This window comes from Myxocyprinus asiaticus, chromosome 47 (assembly GCF_019703515.2).
Source record: "Myxocyprinus asiaticus isolate MX2 ecotype Aquarium Trade chromosome 47, UBuf_Myxa_2, whole genome shotgun sequence".
NCBI classification, from domain to species: Eukaryota; Metazoa; Chordata; class Actinopteri; order Cypriniformes; family Catostomidae; genus Myxocyprinus; species Myxocyprinus asiaticus.
Window position 1 is genome coordinate 395001 of NC_059390.1, and position 17500 is coordinate 412500.

The 17500-nt window shown below is 39.6% G+C and overlaps 1 protein-coding gene across 2 annotated transcripts in view; it reads right to left on the minus strand.

Moving 5' to 3' along the window:
* LOC127436421 (receptor-type tyrosine-protein phosphatase O-like) overlaps positions 1–17500 on the minus strand; it is a 75227-nt gene that overhangs the window by 3487 nt on the left and 54240 nt on the right. Inside the window, exons 16-25 of one of the 2 annotated variants that reach the window (XM_051690544.1) lie at positions 16743–16811; positions 13958–14041; positions 10776–10811; positions 10450–10531; positions 10281–10371; positions 8450–8526; positions 6891–7025; positions 6531–6653; positions 6126–6280; positions 3498–3633 (exon numbers count right to left, since the gene is read on the minus strand). In XM_051690544.1, coding sequence (XP_051546504.1) covers positions 3498–3633; positions 6126–6280; positions 6531–6653; positions 6891–7025; positions 8450–8526; positions 10281–10371; positions 10450–10531; positions 10776–10811; positions 13958–14041; positions 16743–16811 — 988 coding nt within the window. The remainder of the gene's footprint in view (positions 1–3497; positions 3634–6125; positions 6281–6530; positions 6654–6890; positions 7026–8449; positions 8527–10280; positions 10372–10449; positions 10532–10775; positions 10812–13957; positions 14042–16742; positions 16812–17500) is intronic. The other variant, XM_051690545.1, reaches the window with a different exon arrangement.

The window sequence follows — 17500 nt, forward strand, 5'->3', positions numbered from 1 at the left end:
CACACACACACACACACACACACACCCAGAGCACTCTGCTCACTGTCATCACACACACACACACATACACACACACACACATACACACACACACACCCAGAGCGCTCTGCTCACTGTCATCACACACACACACACATACACACACACACACACATACACACACACACACCCAGAGCGCTCTGCTCACTGTCATCACACACACACACACACACACACACACACCCAGAGCGCTCTGCTTACTGTCATCACACACACACACACACACACACACACACACACATACACACACACACACACACCCAGAGCGCTCTGCTCACTGTCATCACACACACACACACATACACACACACACACACACACACACACACACCCAAAGCGCTCTGCTCACTGTCATCACACACACACACATACACACACACACCCAGAGCGCTCTGCTCACTGTCATCACACACACACACACACACACACACACACACACACACACACCCAGAGCGCTCTGCTCACTGTCATCACACACACACACACACACACACCCAGAGCGCTCTGCTCACTGTCATCACACACACACACACACACACCCAGAGTGCTCTGCTCACTGTCATCACACACACACACACACACACCCAGAGCGCTCTGCTCACTGTCATTACACACACACACACACACACACACACACACACACACCCAGAGCACTCTGCTCACTGTCATCACACACACACACACACACACACACACCCAGAGCGCTCTGCTCACTGTCATCACACACACACCCAGAGCGCTCGTGATGCTCATGATGACGTGTTTTCAGTGTACGAGTGGCTGCTTCACACATTCATTTTAAAGCACGCAGCACATGCAGATTATATATTTATTTAATTAAATCGCAGCTTTCTACGGTTTAATAATCACACTTGGACATATCGAGATTTTAATTTAATTAATTGTGCATTTAAACATTAATTTTCATCCCAAATATGTCAAATTCCGTAACGTTATGCATTTTATCCCTAATGGCATTTGTATTACTGGATGAAGTGATTCCATCCGTGTTTTTGCATCGTGGCCCTACATGTGCTAACGGCGGTATAACAAGACTCTGATCGTTGAATTATTGAAAAAAATCAGTGTTCTGACCATCATCGTCGAAAGTTTAGATCTGGTTTTGTAGTTAACACTACAGCAGTGTTGGAATGATTTCTGATTTCTTCTATTTTTGTGTATTTTTCATACTAAACTGTTTTAGATCTTTAGAGATAAAACATAAAAACATATATCAGGAAGATAAGACCCGTCCTCTCTGAACATTCCACACAACTGTCTTGTCATAACTTGACTGGACTACTGTAACGCTCTCATTGCAGGCCTCCCTGCATGTGCAATTAGACCCCTGCAAATGATCCAGAATGCAGCAGCACGTCTGGTCTTTAATGAACCAAAGAGAGCACATGTTACACCACTCCTTGTCTCTCTTCACTGGCTGCCGGTTGATGCACGTATCAAATTCAAGGCTCTGATGCTGGCATACAGAACAGTCACTGGGTCTGCTCCAGCATACCCAAAATCATTTATGCAGAGCTACACGCCCACTAGAAGCCTGCGGTCGGCTAATGAGCGGCGCCTTGTTGTACCAACACAAAGAGGCACCAAAACACTTTCCCGAACTTTCAGCTTCATCGTACCACATTGGTGGAACGACCTTCCCAACTCCATCCGTGAAGCTGACTCACTTTCTGTCTTCAAAAAACGAATAAAAACACATCTTTTCCATGAGCACTTAACCAGTCATTAAAAACAAACAAACAAAAAAAATCCTTGTTGCACTTCAATCTGTTTTGAATGCTATTCTGATGCTAGTGAAACTTTGTAATACAGCACTTTTCGTACCACTGTCTCCTTGATTCGCTTATGTGTTCCTCTTTTGTAAGTCGCTTTGGATAAATGTAAAACGAGGGCAGGGTTTTCGAGCATGAACTGCTCGTTTAAGGTCCTGCCACAGCATCTCAATCGCATTCAAGGACTTCAAGGAATAGGCCACTCCAAAACTTTAATTTAGCTTCTTTTGAGTCATTCAGAGGTGGATTTACTCCTGTGCTTTGGATGATTGTCTTGCTGCGTAATCCAGTTGTGCTTGAGCTTCAACTCACGGACTGATGACCGGACGTTCTCCTTTAGGATTTTCCGGTACAGAGCAGAATTCATGTTTCCCTCAATTATTGCGAGTTTAATACCCCCCACACCATCACACTACCATCATCATGCTTGACCGTAGGTATGATGTTCTTTTTGTGGAATTCTGTGTTTGATTTACAGCAGTTGTAACGGGACCCCTGTCTTCCAAACAGTTCCACTTTCGACTCATCAGTCCACGGAACATTCTCCCAAAAGCTTTGAGGATCATCAAGGTGTGTTTTGGTGAAATTCAGACGAGCCTTAATGTTCTTCTGGGTTAGCAGTGGTGTTCACCTCTCCACTCTTCTATGGATGGCATTTTTGCCCAGTATCTTTCTGATAGTGCAGTCATGAACAGTGACCTTTAACCTTTAACAGTGACCTCAACCTTTATTGATGCGAGAGAGGCCTGCAGTTCCTTGGATGTTGTCCTTGGCTTTTTTGTCTTCCTGGATGAGTCGTCGCTGTGCTCTTGGAGGAATTTTGGAAGGTCGGCCACTTCTAGGAAGGTTCACTACTGTGCCAAGTGTTCTCCATTTGGAGATAATGGCTCTCATTGTGGTTCTTTGGAGTGCCAGAGCCTTTGAAATATCTTTGTAACCCTTCCCAGACTGATGTATTTCAATCAGCTTTTTCCCTCGTCATTTCTGGGATTTCTTTCGACCTTGGCATAGTGTGCTACTGGGCGAGACATTTTAGCCAACTTCAAGCTGCTGTAAAAGTTGTATTTAGGTGTTGATTTGATTGAACAGGGCTGACAGTAATCAGGTCTGGGTGTGTCTAGTCCAGCTGAACCCCATTATGAATGCAGCTTCATAGATTTGGGGATTTAGTAACTAAGGGGCCAAATAGTTTTTCACACAGGCCCAGTTGGTATTGGATAACTGTTTTGCTTCAATAAATAAAATGATCATTTAAAAACTGTATTTTGATGTTTGCCTTCAGATTGCCTTTGTTTTATATTGGATTGTGTTGGAATTTTTGAAACAATTTAGTATGAGATACACACAAAAACAGAAAAAATCAGGATGGGGGCAAATACTTTTTCACAGCACTTGTATCAATACTTATACATGGAACAAAAACACTGTCAACGACACAATCAAACAAATAATTATTTTCCAGTACATTTAGGTATTTTTCTCATTTCCCATGACTTTTCCATCACTGGAAAACTGCATTGCAATATTCCAGGTTTTCCAGGACACGTGGGAACTTGAATAATTATTATTGGCTAATTGATTTAGATATAGTCATGTTATTGTGCTTCTACACAGATTGATTCTGTACAGTTCTGCTGCTGGAATGACAGTGATGGAGATGTTCACCTCTGTTTGGACCATAGACAGTCGGTGCGAGCGCATCTCTGACACCATTCCCAGAATATCCACATACTCGTGTTCCTGAATGTGCTGCATCAGACGATCCAGAGCGATAAATGTGCCGGTTCGACCCACTCCAGCACTGAGATAGAAATGAGACAGCTCAAACAAGAATTCAAATGAAAACAAGTTCATTTTCTGATTGCAGGTGTTTCATTTTAAATCTAAAATAGATGCTTCTTCTTTATATAACAACTTATTTCGTCAAGGAAAATTAAATTTAGATTAAAGCATCAGCTGAATGACAACTAACTATACTTGCATACTACACTGAAAACAATCAGTATATTACGAAAATAACACCAGTGTTAAATACAATGAACATCACTGTAAACACATAAGGGTTATATAGGATCTGAATCTGCATTCTATTCGAGCGGTAGTGATGTAAATTCTCTTATAATTTAAAAAATAAAAAAGTAAATGTAAAAAAAGTCAGTTTAAATGGTCAAAGACATCTTTATTGAGGAATACATGGAGTGGCAGATCAAAAGTAAATGTTAGAATGTCAAAAGAATTGTTGTATCATCTCTCTATAAACACAAACCAATAGATGTCAATAGCTGAGTCTCCATCGAAATGTTACGCATTTTTAAGCGCATTTCTAAAAATGTGGATTGTTGCACGTTTCCATCCTCTACGTAATGCACATTATCACGAGGGAGCAGCTGAATGACCTCCTCCCTGTTTTGGGGAGAGTTTTATTTGCAGAATTGGAGCAAGTATGTAATTTTTGTATTTTTATTTTTTCCTCCCCAATATGGAATGCCCAATGCGCTCTGAGTCCAAGTAAAAAAGTTGGATGGAAATCCAGCTAGTGAGCTGCAGTGAACCAGACATCACACAAACACTCAATGATAGAATACAATTACACAATAACACACAACAAAACAATATTTAACAGGAATCCTTACAGCATACACACAGGACAGACACTTAGACAGACAGACAAATAGACAGACAGGTAGACATACAGACAGACAGACACACAGATAGATAGACAGACAGACAGACAGACACATAGACAGGTAGAGTGACAGACAAACAGACAGACAGGTAGATAGACAGCAGGCAAACAGATAGACAGACAGATATATAAACAGATAGTTAAAAAGAGAGGTAGATATACAGACAGACAGACATGTAAATAGACAGACAGACAGGCAGATAGACCGACAGACATAGGCAGACAGATAGACAGATAGGTAGATAGACAGGCAGATAGACAGCAGGCAAACAGATAGAAAAACAGGCAGATAGACAGCAGGCAGACAGGTACAATGACAGACAGACAGACAGGTAGATAGACAGACAGAGAGGTAGATAGACAGCAGGCGAACAAATAAGACAGGCAGATAGACAGGTACACAGATAGACAGACACATACTGTAGACAGACAGACAGACAGACAGGTAGATAGACAGCAGGCAGGCAGATACACAGACAGGTAGATAGACATATAGACAGGTAGATAGACAGCAGGCAGACAGACAGTTAGATAGATAGGCAGATAGACAGCAGGCAGATAGATAGGCAGATAGATAGACAGATAGATATACAGGTAGATAGACAGACAAACAGATAGACAGAGAGCAGGCAGACAGACAGACAAATATACAGGTAGATAGATAGACAGACAGACAGACAAATATACAGGTAGATAGATAGACAGACAAACAGACAGCAGGCAGACAGATAGACAGACAGGTAGATAGATAGACAGACAGACAAATATACAGGTAGATAGATAGACAGACATACAGACAAATATACAGGTAGACAGATAGACAGACAGACAGACAAATATACAGGTAGATTGATAGACAGACAAACAGACAGCAGGCAGACAGATAGACAGACAGGTAGATAGATAGACAGACAGACAGATATACAGGTAGATAGATAGACAGACAGACAGACAAATATACAGGTAGATAGATAGACAGACATACAGACAGCAGGCAGACAGATAGACAGACAGGTAGATAGATAGACAGACAGACAGGTAGGTAGGTAGACAGCAGACAGAGAGATATACAGGTAGATAGACAGACAGACAAATATACAGGTAGATAGACAGACAGACAGACAGACAGCAGGCAGACAGATAGACAGAGAGGTAGATAGATAGACAGACAGACAGATATATTTAGGTAGACAGATAGACAGACATACAGACAGATATACAGGTAGATAGATAGACAGACATACAGACAGATATACAGGTAGATAGATAGACAGACATACAGACAGATATACAGGTAGATAGATAGACAGACATACAGACAGACAGACAGGTAGATAGATAGACAAACAGACAGACAGGTAGATAGATAGACAGACATACAGACAGATATACAGGTAGACAGACAGACAGACAGGTAGATAGATAGACAGACAGGTAGGTAGACAGCAGACAGAGAGATATACAGGTAGATAGACAGACAGACAAATATACAGGTAGATAGACAGACAGACAGACAGACATACAGAGAGATATACAGGTAGACAGACAGCAGACAGACAGTACACAGCACATATAATATCAAAGTTCACCTGTAAGTATGATCTCACCTGCAGTGCACTATGATTGGTCCTTTGGTCCTGTTCACCTGTTGTCGTACGATCTGTACAAACTGCAGAATGCTCTCGATGGCGTTGACTGTTGGCACACCGTGATCCGGCCATGATGTGTAATTAAAGTGTAAAACATCTTGAGTTTCATCAGCCTGCCGAGGGCGACACACACACAGACATGATACACACTGCAAACTACATGCGTTTCGCTCCGGCTAGGCGGCTACTGTTGATCTATTGAAACGTGCTTCATCGTCATGAAAATAATGTTACAGTACAAACAAATCTTAATGGTGCAAAAAGGGTGAAATTTGATCTGGACATGTTTTTACGAGATTCATTCAGATCTACAGATTCTCTTCACAATATAAGAAGTGTGACGTGAGTATTTGTGTTGCTCACATATCCCAGTCTGAAGTTTCTGATGGTCCACTCCGGCGAGTCCGTCTCTGACATCATCTCGACCGTGATCTCTCCGTACGCCACCGGCTCCTCAGTGAACGGCCAGTAATGATCACATTTTACCTGTGCGCACACACACATCACACATTCACTCGGATCGGCAGGAAAACAGTGTTTCTAAGTACATGTGACACATGTGGGTCTGAACACACAAGCTCAGGTCATTTGTGTATAAACTGTAATACCGAGTCTTTGTGTTATTAATAACTATGAAATAATCAATGTACACCGTATGAAGTGATTCATTCCAGCAGTCTGATAATGATGATGGGTAGTGAACAGGTTGCTATGGAAACTGACCCTCCTGCGCTCATTACACTGCGTCAACATAACGATGACGTGAGACTTCTGCTGTAGAACCATCTTCCAGAATTCGTTGCGTGTCTCGGGCAGCGGCCCCTGTGTTGCGATGAACTCGTGTGGAGAGTTATAACCCTGAAAACAACACAATCACAACTGACAATGAAAACTAGCTCACAAAACATCACCAAAATTGTGCAATGAGATACAATAACATCTTTCTCAAATCTATACTGCCACAGATTTAATCGCAGCACCTAAAAATCAGAACTATAGACAGTTGTCTGTGTTTTAACCCTCCTATCCGGTCACTTTTGACCGAAATCACTTTTTCCGATGTACTAAAATGGGTTCCTTTATTTGAGCAGTACAAAACTTGGTGACTTTTCCTCCATTTGCCATCTGAACACACACAAAAATTTGGACTTGATTTGATAAGTCCAAGTAGTCGTAAAAAAAGCGACACCTTTACTGTTCGCGGCCAAAATTGACCGAACATAGGAAATTAATGGGAAAGATAAAAAAATCAGAGCAATTATACATGAAATAATTTTCACAGTCCAGTGCTGTTTATTTCTGTTTATTACTGTTCACTTTCTTGACATTATTATTAATTTACTTTGAGTAATTACATTTTGATGTTTAAAATAAATAATTGGTAACAAAATGATTATTTAATGTCTTCTCTTTGTAACACCAGGTCAGGTTTGGCTGTAAGCAGATTGTGACATTTTTGTAAAAACATACACTTCAAAACAGTTAAATAAAAAATAAAAAAGCTAAACTTTGACAATTAAAAGTATGCAAATAAATGCAATAAGTGGCAGCGTAGAACACTGCTGCCATCTACTGGCTATTATTGTCATTACATGATTTTCAAGTCATGTTATTTTTATTTTTTCACCAGATGGCAGCAGTCTCCCCTCAATACATGACACATTCTCATATTTTCTTCATGTTTCAACTTATAGAAATGTAAGTTTTTACTGTTTTTATTTTTGTGTTTGTTTTGTGTTTTTTTTCTCCCCAGTGCACTCTAAGTTCTCGTGGTGGCGTTGTGACTCGCCTCAATCCGGGGGGCGGAGGACGAATCTCAGTTGCCTCCGCATCTGAGACCGTCAATCCGCGCATCTTATCACATGGCTTGTTGAGCACGTTACCGTGGAGACACAGCGCGTGTGGAGGCTTCACGCTATTCTCCGCGGCATCCACGCATAACTCGCCCCCACCGAGAGTGAGAACCACATTATAGCGACCACAAGGAGGTTACCCCATGTGACTCTACCCTCCCTAGCAACCGGGCCAATTTGGTTGCTTAGGAGACCTGGCTGGAGTCACTCAGCACGCGGTTTTTACTGTTTTGAAGTTACATAAATGTTCTTATTTGCATATGCAAAAGAGTGGTGAAATGGATAAATGTAAATAAGACCTTAAAAACTAAAAATCCCGTAATTGTGTTGTTTTACTTAAGGGAAAAAATGACCATGAACAGTAAAGTAAGCGGCACTTCTTTAACAGAACAGGAGGGTTAATGATGTTGATAATGAGCGATTACTCACAGGAATGTAGTTTGCATTGATATAATCTGATCCTTCATCGTTGTGTAGAGAAATGAGCTTCACACGACTGAAATCATCTGTGACAAAACAAACAATTAATGAGACAACTCTACACACACCTAAATGAAACACAAGAAAAACACACACATATACAAGTCATTCCTCTTAGGTAGCACTCAAACTCATTTTAAAAGATCATAGTAGTGTCTTTTAGCACAATGTCACAATTTAATGAACATACAGTTGAATTTTAAACAAGGCTGTCATTTGAATGCATTCATTCAGTGTGATTCATTATATTTAAAAAATGTGCACAATTAATTATGCATTTAATTAATAAAGAATTCTGTCAGCAGGGGGCAGTCAGCGCAGCCCCAGCATTACAGGCAACAAACCGACAGCAAGCAGCACAAAAAGAGTCACAGCAGAACGCAAAGTTTAAAGACAGCTGGACAGACCACAACTTTAAATGCAGCAGTCTCGAGATACATTTTTCAACATTTCAAACTGCATTTAACTTGACACAGCGTCCTAAAAACACAGCACTCATGACTACAGACGCTGAAAACTAGTGATAAACGACACAACCACAGTGAGACGCTCTGATGCATATGCACATATTTAATCAAAATATATTTATAATATTATATATTTAATATTTTGAATATTATGGGGGCCTTTCTCAGCAAACAATTTATACATGCAATTAATTGCGATTAATTCGATTATTAATCGGCGTGTCATGTAGCTGATTAAAAAATTTAATCGACTGAAAGCCCTAATTTTAAATAATTTCACTAGCCATATGAGTGAATGTTTTATTTTATTTTTTAGGTTTTCTCCCCTTTTCTCCCCAAATTGGAATGCCCAATTCCCAATGTGTCCTCATGGTGGCGTAGTGACTCAATCCGGGTGGCGGAGGATGAATCTCAGTTGCCTCCACGTCTGAGACCATCAATCCGCGCATCTTATCAGGTGGCTTGTAGAGTGTGTTACCGTGGAGACGTAGCACGTGTCATGGCTTCACGCTATTCTCCGCAGCATCCACGCACAACTCACCACACGCATTGAGAGCGAGAACCACATTATAGCGACCACGAGGAGGTTACCCCATGTGACTCTACCCTCCCTAGCAACCGGGCCAATTTGGTTGCTTAGGAGACCTGGCTGGAGTCACTCAGCACACCCTGGATTCAAACTCACGACTCCAGGTGTGATAGTCAGCGTCAATACTCGCTGAGATACCCAGACCCCCCTCGTATGAGTGAATGTTGACATTTTTGCATTGTCAGTCTTTTGTTGTATCCCTGTAACTACCAAAAGCCATTTCCCAAACCCTAACCAGGAAGTGACATCATTTTTGGAGGGAAAACAACAGTGCAAACATTAGTGTTAGCAATGGATTTGATGAATTCTGTGATGTTTTGTGCTATTAGCTGATTTGTGTCACTGAAAAATAATATTCCTGTTTGATAAAATTACAGAAATCTGTGTAACAATATCAAAATTTCGAAAGATTGTTAAAGAATATGAAAATGATTGTAAACTCAATCCCTCACTGAGCAACGGCTAACTTTAGCTCTTAAATTTCCATCCTGTTTATTTTCTTGCCATTGTGACAATAATCAAGTTACGATAAATAAAGCGATGTAAAAGTGAAATGAGGAGCTTGAACTTAATATTTCTGAAATAAATACTTTCTTAAAATACAACACAAGCATATGTAAAAACTTCAACAGGAATGACTAAAGTATGAGTGACAGAGTCTGTAGCCAATGAGCACCGTGCTGTGATGACTATGTGGGCGGGGCATTGCTGGCTGACCACTCACAGGGCAGGATGTTGGTGTAGCGGTTCTTGGGTCTGTTGATGGGCAGATCAGCGGCTTCATGAGACAAATCGAGACCAACACTCTTCAACTCCTGACACAGAGACACAAACTTCTCATGAACTCATTTCTCTCTCTCTGACGAGATGCTGATGATGAAACGGTGTTTTACCTCAAACTGCAGGGAGAACTTGTACGCCGAATCTTTACTCATGTCTTTGATGTAAACGGCAAAATCACTGAGCTGAACTGGACTGAAAACACACATTTAATCACTATATGAATAATAAAACATAGTGACTCTGTGTTAACTGCTTATAGTCTAGACTAGTCTCTGCTGTACAGAAATGATTCACATCCATAAAATACAGTCCACATGGAAAAATAAATCAATTAATGAAGAGGAGAACTCCAATACAGTCATAAAACACACTCAAAGACACAGATAAAACACACATCGACATGAACGTTGTATGTTTTTTTACATAAGTATTTTACCTGGTTAGTTTCCTCTTCTTTAGTGCCGTCTTGCTCCTACGGGTGAAAACAAAACAGGCAGAATTCTGACTGAACTGAGATCTCAGTCCAAACAGTACAAACTGTCACACATCAGGAATAAGAGTCTATTTTGGAGAGATGCAAAACATGCATTTCATTTTTAAAGGAATGTTCTGGGTTCAAAACAAGTGAATCTGTATGTACAGCATCTGTGACATGATATTAATAACCACAGACAATAATTTGCATTCGTTCCCTTAGTTAAAAACAAGCATAAATCGCTTTTACAGTTACAGACTTAGGGCTCTATTTTCATAGCTGTGCAATGCGCTACAACGGTTTTCGTGAGAGCGCTAATTCCTTTTTTTTTTTTTTTATCCCCTTTTCTCCCCAATTTGGAATGCCCAATTCCCACTACTTAGTCGGTCCTCGTGGTGGCGCGGTTACTCGCCTAAATCCGGGTGGCGGAGGACAAGTCTCAGTTGCCTCCGCTTCTGAGACCGTCAATCCGTGCATCTTATCATGTGACTCGTTGTGCATGACACCGCGGAGACTCACAGCATGTGGAGGCTCATGCTACTCTCCACGATCCACACACAACTTACCACACGCCCCATTGAGAGCGAGAACCACTAATCACGACCACGAGGAGGTTACCCCATGTGACTCTACCCTCCCTAGCAACCGGGCCAATTTGGTTGCTAAGGAGACCTGGCTGGAGTCACTCAGCATGCCCTGGATTCGAACTCGCGACTCCAGGTGTGATAGTCAGCGTCAATACTCGCTGAGATACCCAGGTCCCTGAGTGCTAATTCTAAGCGCAATTTCTGTGCCAGCTCAAAGCACAAGTGGGCATGTGTGGGAGTGTTTGCGCTATCTGTGTGTGTGTTGTGTGGCAATGAAGTGACACAAAGCACAATTTGCTATTTTCCTGAGATATCGCTCATTGCACTAAGATGTTTCAGAGGCACGTCTGTTTTCAGCACAAAGTCTAAACTCAGTTCCTGCATTTGCAGTTTGGAGATTCAATCAGCAGGTGTTAATAAAGTTCATGTTCAAACTCTGAAAATATAGTGGAACATTAAATTACGTCTCTGACGATCACTGTTATAGCTGTTTTGTGAAACTACAATTTATGAGATTTGTGTAAAACTATCTATAGCTCATGGTTTATTTTTCAATTATTATTATTATGTTTATTTTTACAATTGTATTTATGATACAATTTATATTGGTATTTTTCCACCTGTTGTCATTGAGTGATTTTTAAGTCACTGCAAAAGGTGCCGGTGGAAGAAGTTGTAGAGAGTAAAATTTTTGGATTTGGGGAGGTCACTATATTCGATTTTTTTGACTGAATGTAATTTGAATTGAAGTTTTTTGTGTTGAATTAATGCAATTGTTCAAAATCAAAGTCGACCAGTAGAAGTGAAGTGTGTGCAGATACAATCACTTTTAATACCAGCCATGATTTATGTGTCACTTGATCAGTATGATTAATAATAATTACATTCTCTATAAATTATCCAAATCCTGTTGAGAATCACATTTCATAGTCACTGTCATAAAAATATGCCTGATATTTAACAAGGATGCAGTTAATGCACAAAAGAACAAAAGTCCATATTTCTGTTCTTCTAATTAATTGCATACAGTCCATTTACATGACTAACTTCTTCTGAATGTGCTGTCTTTGTTTATATCGCTGGTGTTTGAGGGAATGGACTATATAATAGGTGCAATAATCGGAGAAGAACCTCAGAATTATATTGCACTTGATCCAGACCATTAGTGCATTGCACGTGCAATTTCACCAAACCCACTTGCGCCTAGACTCAGCGCATGCTTGCACAAAAATACAAGAACTGGGCTTAGTGCTAGTGCTCTTAAAATAAGGCCCTTATAATGGACATGTGTGGGGCAAGTGTACTGCAGGTTTATAAAGGAGAAATTTGAAGCTCATAGTTTTACTGGCTTTACATGGTCATGGCAAGAGTTGAAATATTGGATATAACTTGGCACAGGCTAGACTAATAATGATTTGATCACGCTAGTTTCACGTTAACGTATAATGCTTATGGCAATAATGTTTATCTTTGTTGATGGCGAGTCAAGATGGCAAGAAATTTGAATTTATCTCAGTGCAATGTCTTGACCCATAGATTTCACCTGAAAGTGCATTACTGCCAACACAATTTTTATTTTGCAGTGGCAGCATGTCATAGATTGCATTGAGCCCGGAACGTTCCTTAAAGAGCACCTATTATGGTTTTCAAATATGACCTTTCATGTAGTGCGTTATGTAGCTGTTTGTGAATGTAAAAAAGTCTGCAAAGTGCATGACAAATGGAGTTATTGACTCCCAAATGAAAGAACCGATTCTGAACACCTGAAACGAGTCGTTAGTAATTCCAGACTTACTTCCTGTACTAACCTACGTAATTTGGTAACAAAAAACCCGCCTCTGGTCTTCATTGGCTGCTCGCTAACAGCTTTGACCCGCCCTCAAACACTACACTAAGAGCTAGACCAATCACAACAGACTGGGACATCTGACCAATCAGAGCAGAGTATGCTCTCTGAAAGGAGGAGTTTAGAATGAATCCTTTAGAACGGATCATTGAACGAGTCGTTTTTGACACTGGGAAAAAAAGGTACATCTGCAATTTAAATTATGAGCAAATTAAAGTGTTTTATGAACTTGGATGCATGTAAATCTATTGTATGAGACCTTTAAAACAAAATTAGACACGTTTAAAAACTATAATAGGTGCTCTTTAACATTAAATAAAATAAAAACGATTGAAAATCAAGCAAATGTGCAGAGCTTTCTCAATCTGATGAGAAAATCGGCATCCACTCGTACACAGAAAGTACGATAAGATTCAAGAGACAACATGCAGGAGATTTCATTTCAATTCAGTCCTGAAGCTACAGATGTTAAATAGATGTTTAACTGTTAACGTTGGGAGTCAGGTGTTAGTGAATGTTACAAATAAGACCATTTCGAGAACACATTGACACTCATTATGAGTTCCATTATGAATGTGTCTTTCAAAATGCAAAATGGTGAATGAAAACACAGCAAGAGCCCAAGGCGAGGTTTCTATGGTGTCGGCTCTCCGGTTCTACAGCTACTCTCTATCAGTCTACTGCCGCTCAGCATCGGCGCTGCTACTTACCACGGATTAATATAAAAGGCCAAGAGATAGTCAGTCCAAAGGCAGGATGGCAGAAGAGTGAGGAACGCAAAGAGACTCCTGCGCCTGAAGCCGTTTGAACAAAAACACAAAAGCAAGAGACAGAAAAAGACCAAGGGCAGAGAGTTGAGGACAAAACATGGTGCTGCATTAGTAAAAGTGACACACAGATGACTGAGAAATATTCAATTAGTGCTTTACACAGGTTAATTAACGCTTCATGCAGTCAGTGTCGTTCATGGGAATGTATGACCTTCACTCTCTATCTATCTTCTCATTTGAAAGTGAAGGGAAATCTTCATGATATGTGATGTAGTTTAACACAACTCATCTGTGATTATAATGTGTTGCTCAGCTGAACATTAACAGACAAGCAAACAAGCACAACAGAAACAAAACAAGCCAATTTCATGTGCGAGTCCACGTTCTCCGACACTGTGTCTACACTGTATAAAAATAAATCACTGCCATTATAATAATGGAGCTGTTTACATTGGACGCACCTTCAGCTGACCAATGACAAGCTTTCATTTTATAAGCGCTGCACAACTACTTAAACAAATGTTCCGTGTTCAATGCAAGTTAAGGCCAATCGACTATTCGTGGAAAAATGTTCATCACAACAAAAATGTATTTCCTTTTCTTTAAAAAAGCACAAATGTGTGTTCCAGTGAGACACTTACAATGGAAGTCAATGGGGTCAATTTTTAGAGGTATTAAAGTCAGAAATGTGACGTTTATAATTTTATAAAAGCACTTACATTAATTCTTCTGTTAAAACTCGTGGATTATTTGAACTGTTTAAATCGTCATTTTAGGGTTTGTTGGACATCGTCATGGCAACGGAGTTGTAAAATTGTCTATATCTTTCCACAGATGCGGTTAGTATGTGATTTAATCACAGTAAAATCATGTTAACACACATATTGTTTATGTCTTATGTCTATACTTTTGAAACAGTGAGTATTTTAATGTTTACAGATTATTGACCCCATTGACTTCCATTGTAAGTGTCTCACTGGAACACACATTTGTGCTTTTATTAAAGAAAAGGAGGGACGAGTCGAAATTAATTTTTGTGTTAATAATCAACATTATGACACAAATACTGTCGATTGAGCTGAACTTGTATTGAACCCGGAATATTCCTTTGAACTCTTCAGCCACATATTTTCTCTGTTCATCTGAAATGACCCTTGCAAAACCGGGAGTTCGTTGCAAATTTGCAGCAAACGTGCCGCAAATTCAAAAACTGACCATTTTCACATGCAAATGAGCTTTGCGGCAAACTTGCGGCAAATTGTCCATTCGAATCACAAGCTCGTTTGCATGTGAAAATAACGAGTGGCAAATTTGCGAGTTTGCGACTAGTTTGCTAAAAACTTTATATTTAAATGTTTTACAAATGCCATGAATTGATAGCAATTAATTTGATTAGATATACATTTTATTAGATATGCAAGTGATAATGTTCAGTTAGCCGGTTGTTATCGCACAATAAACCCTGACGGGGTGATCAGGATCCCGACGTGAAGCGGATGACTGGAGGGGTTTATTTTACGATTTACAACCGGCTGACTGCTCATTATCCCGCTTATTACACGGCTACTAACTAAATAAATAAATACATGGACATAAAATATTGATTTGCATTGAAATTATGTCATTATGTGAGAAGAAATAAATCACTGAACAGCTGAAAAGAGTTCTGTTGGTGTTTATTTTGTAATTAATGACCATCTGACTCATTATCCAGCTTATTACAAGACTGCTCGCCATATAAATAAATACATAAATAAATGCACATGAAACATTGAAAATATTTTATTAGCATACTTGTAGAGATCGCAAAGTAATCCGAGAAGCAGTAAAGATGACTCTGATATGCGGATGTGCGGTTGTTACTCAGAAATATCAGACCACTAGATGGCGCCATTGACCAATCAGAATCGAGTATTCCAAAGAGCCGTGTGATAAATGTAAATAGCTTGTGACTGTCACATTAAAGCTGGCTCATGATATTTATGGTCTCCAGTTAACTAATTTAAATAACTTTTGTTTCAAACTATATGTAGGCATGTAGCCTGTATACAGTTAAAGCATTACGCCTTATCACTTATTAAAGCAATAAATTACAAAAGCTCTCTCTGATTATTACTCAATACATTTTTTTGTCCTAACCAGCTGTGATAGTGAGGGGACAGAACATTTAGTCCATGCAAAGTCAGTTTTTATAGCAGTAAATTTCTGAAAATACTGCAGTAAACATCATTATTTCCCAATAATACGATCACTGAAGGCTAGCAGACAGTGTAAACACAGTGTAAGAGAGACGAACTTTGACTGATTCATCAACATTTCAGCAGCATCTAATAAGAAGTGACAGAAAGAGTTTCATTGGACTTGAATGAAAGCCAGAAATCTGCCTTTACTGACACTCTTCAAACTTTTATATTAATCATGTGTGTGTAACACACAACTCAATCTGTGTTTCTGGACATTAAGAGAGTTTTGCACTTTCAAACCAGACCAGCAATATGAAGTTGGGAAAATATGCCACTTACAACGGAGTGAACAAATTAACCCGCATGAAGATCCCAACAATTACACTGGTGAAACGTCACATCCTATCTGTCTGTGTGTGTGTTTCACGGGTGATATTTCTAAACTCATAAACTGAATTTTGATGTCAACTGTGAGCTGCTAGTTTGTCACTGTGTTTGATTGACAGCTGTAAGAAACTTCAGGAAACAGAGAGATCTCGTACCAGTTATACGGCAGTTTCCCGTCCCGCTCAAAAGAGGCGAAATTCACAAAGGTTTCAGCACCGCACTCCCTGAAACAAACACACACATCAGACATTTGGTTAGTACAGGCATTAAAATAAAGTTATTGTCTTCACATTAACCGCTTCAACTCTACGGAACTGGTACTGGGTCCATGGACGGGGCCAGGAGCACATAATAAGTTTAGGATTACAGAATAAAAGTCCCCGGTTCCACAAGTCAGGCATGTGTGGTACCAATTAAATGCTTAGAATCTGAACTTTTCACAGAACTCCATCACTTTTGCATTTATGTTACATAAAATAACAAGATAAGCCTCTGTGTCACAAATGAGTGCCACCTATTTGTTATGATGTAGAAATATAAATAAGAATATAGCTGCAAGCAGCAATTGTCGGGGTTCAAGCCTTTTAAGAACTTTCAAATTATGCAAAAAAGGTATGTATTTGTATTTGTATTTGTACTTTGTAAGTTGCTGAATTTGCAAACTGGTGTTAAATATGACTCTGGTGTCTTGTGTTCAACGATCCTGAAACAGGATAATTGTTATGGTGGTCATTTATTTTATTTTATTTACTTTTTAACTGTTTGAAAGCCACAAAGCACCCAATCTCCAAAAAGGTTTTAGAAATTTGAATATTTATTTTAGGAATTATAGGCTTTTGGATACACTTGGTCAAACCCACATGATAAATTCAACCCCTAAATAACTAAATAACTAAAGTTAAACTTTTCTTTG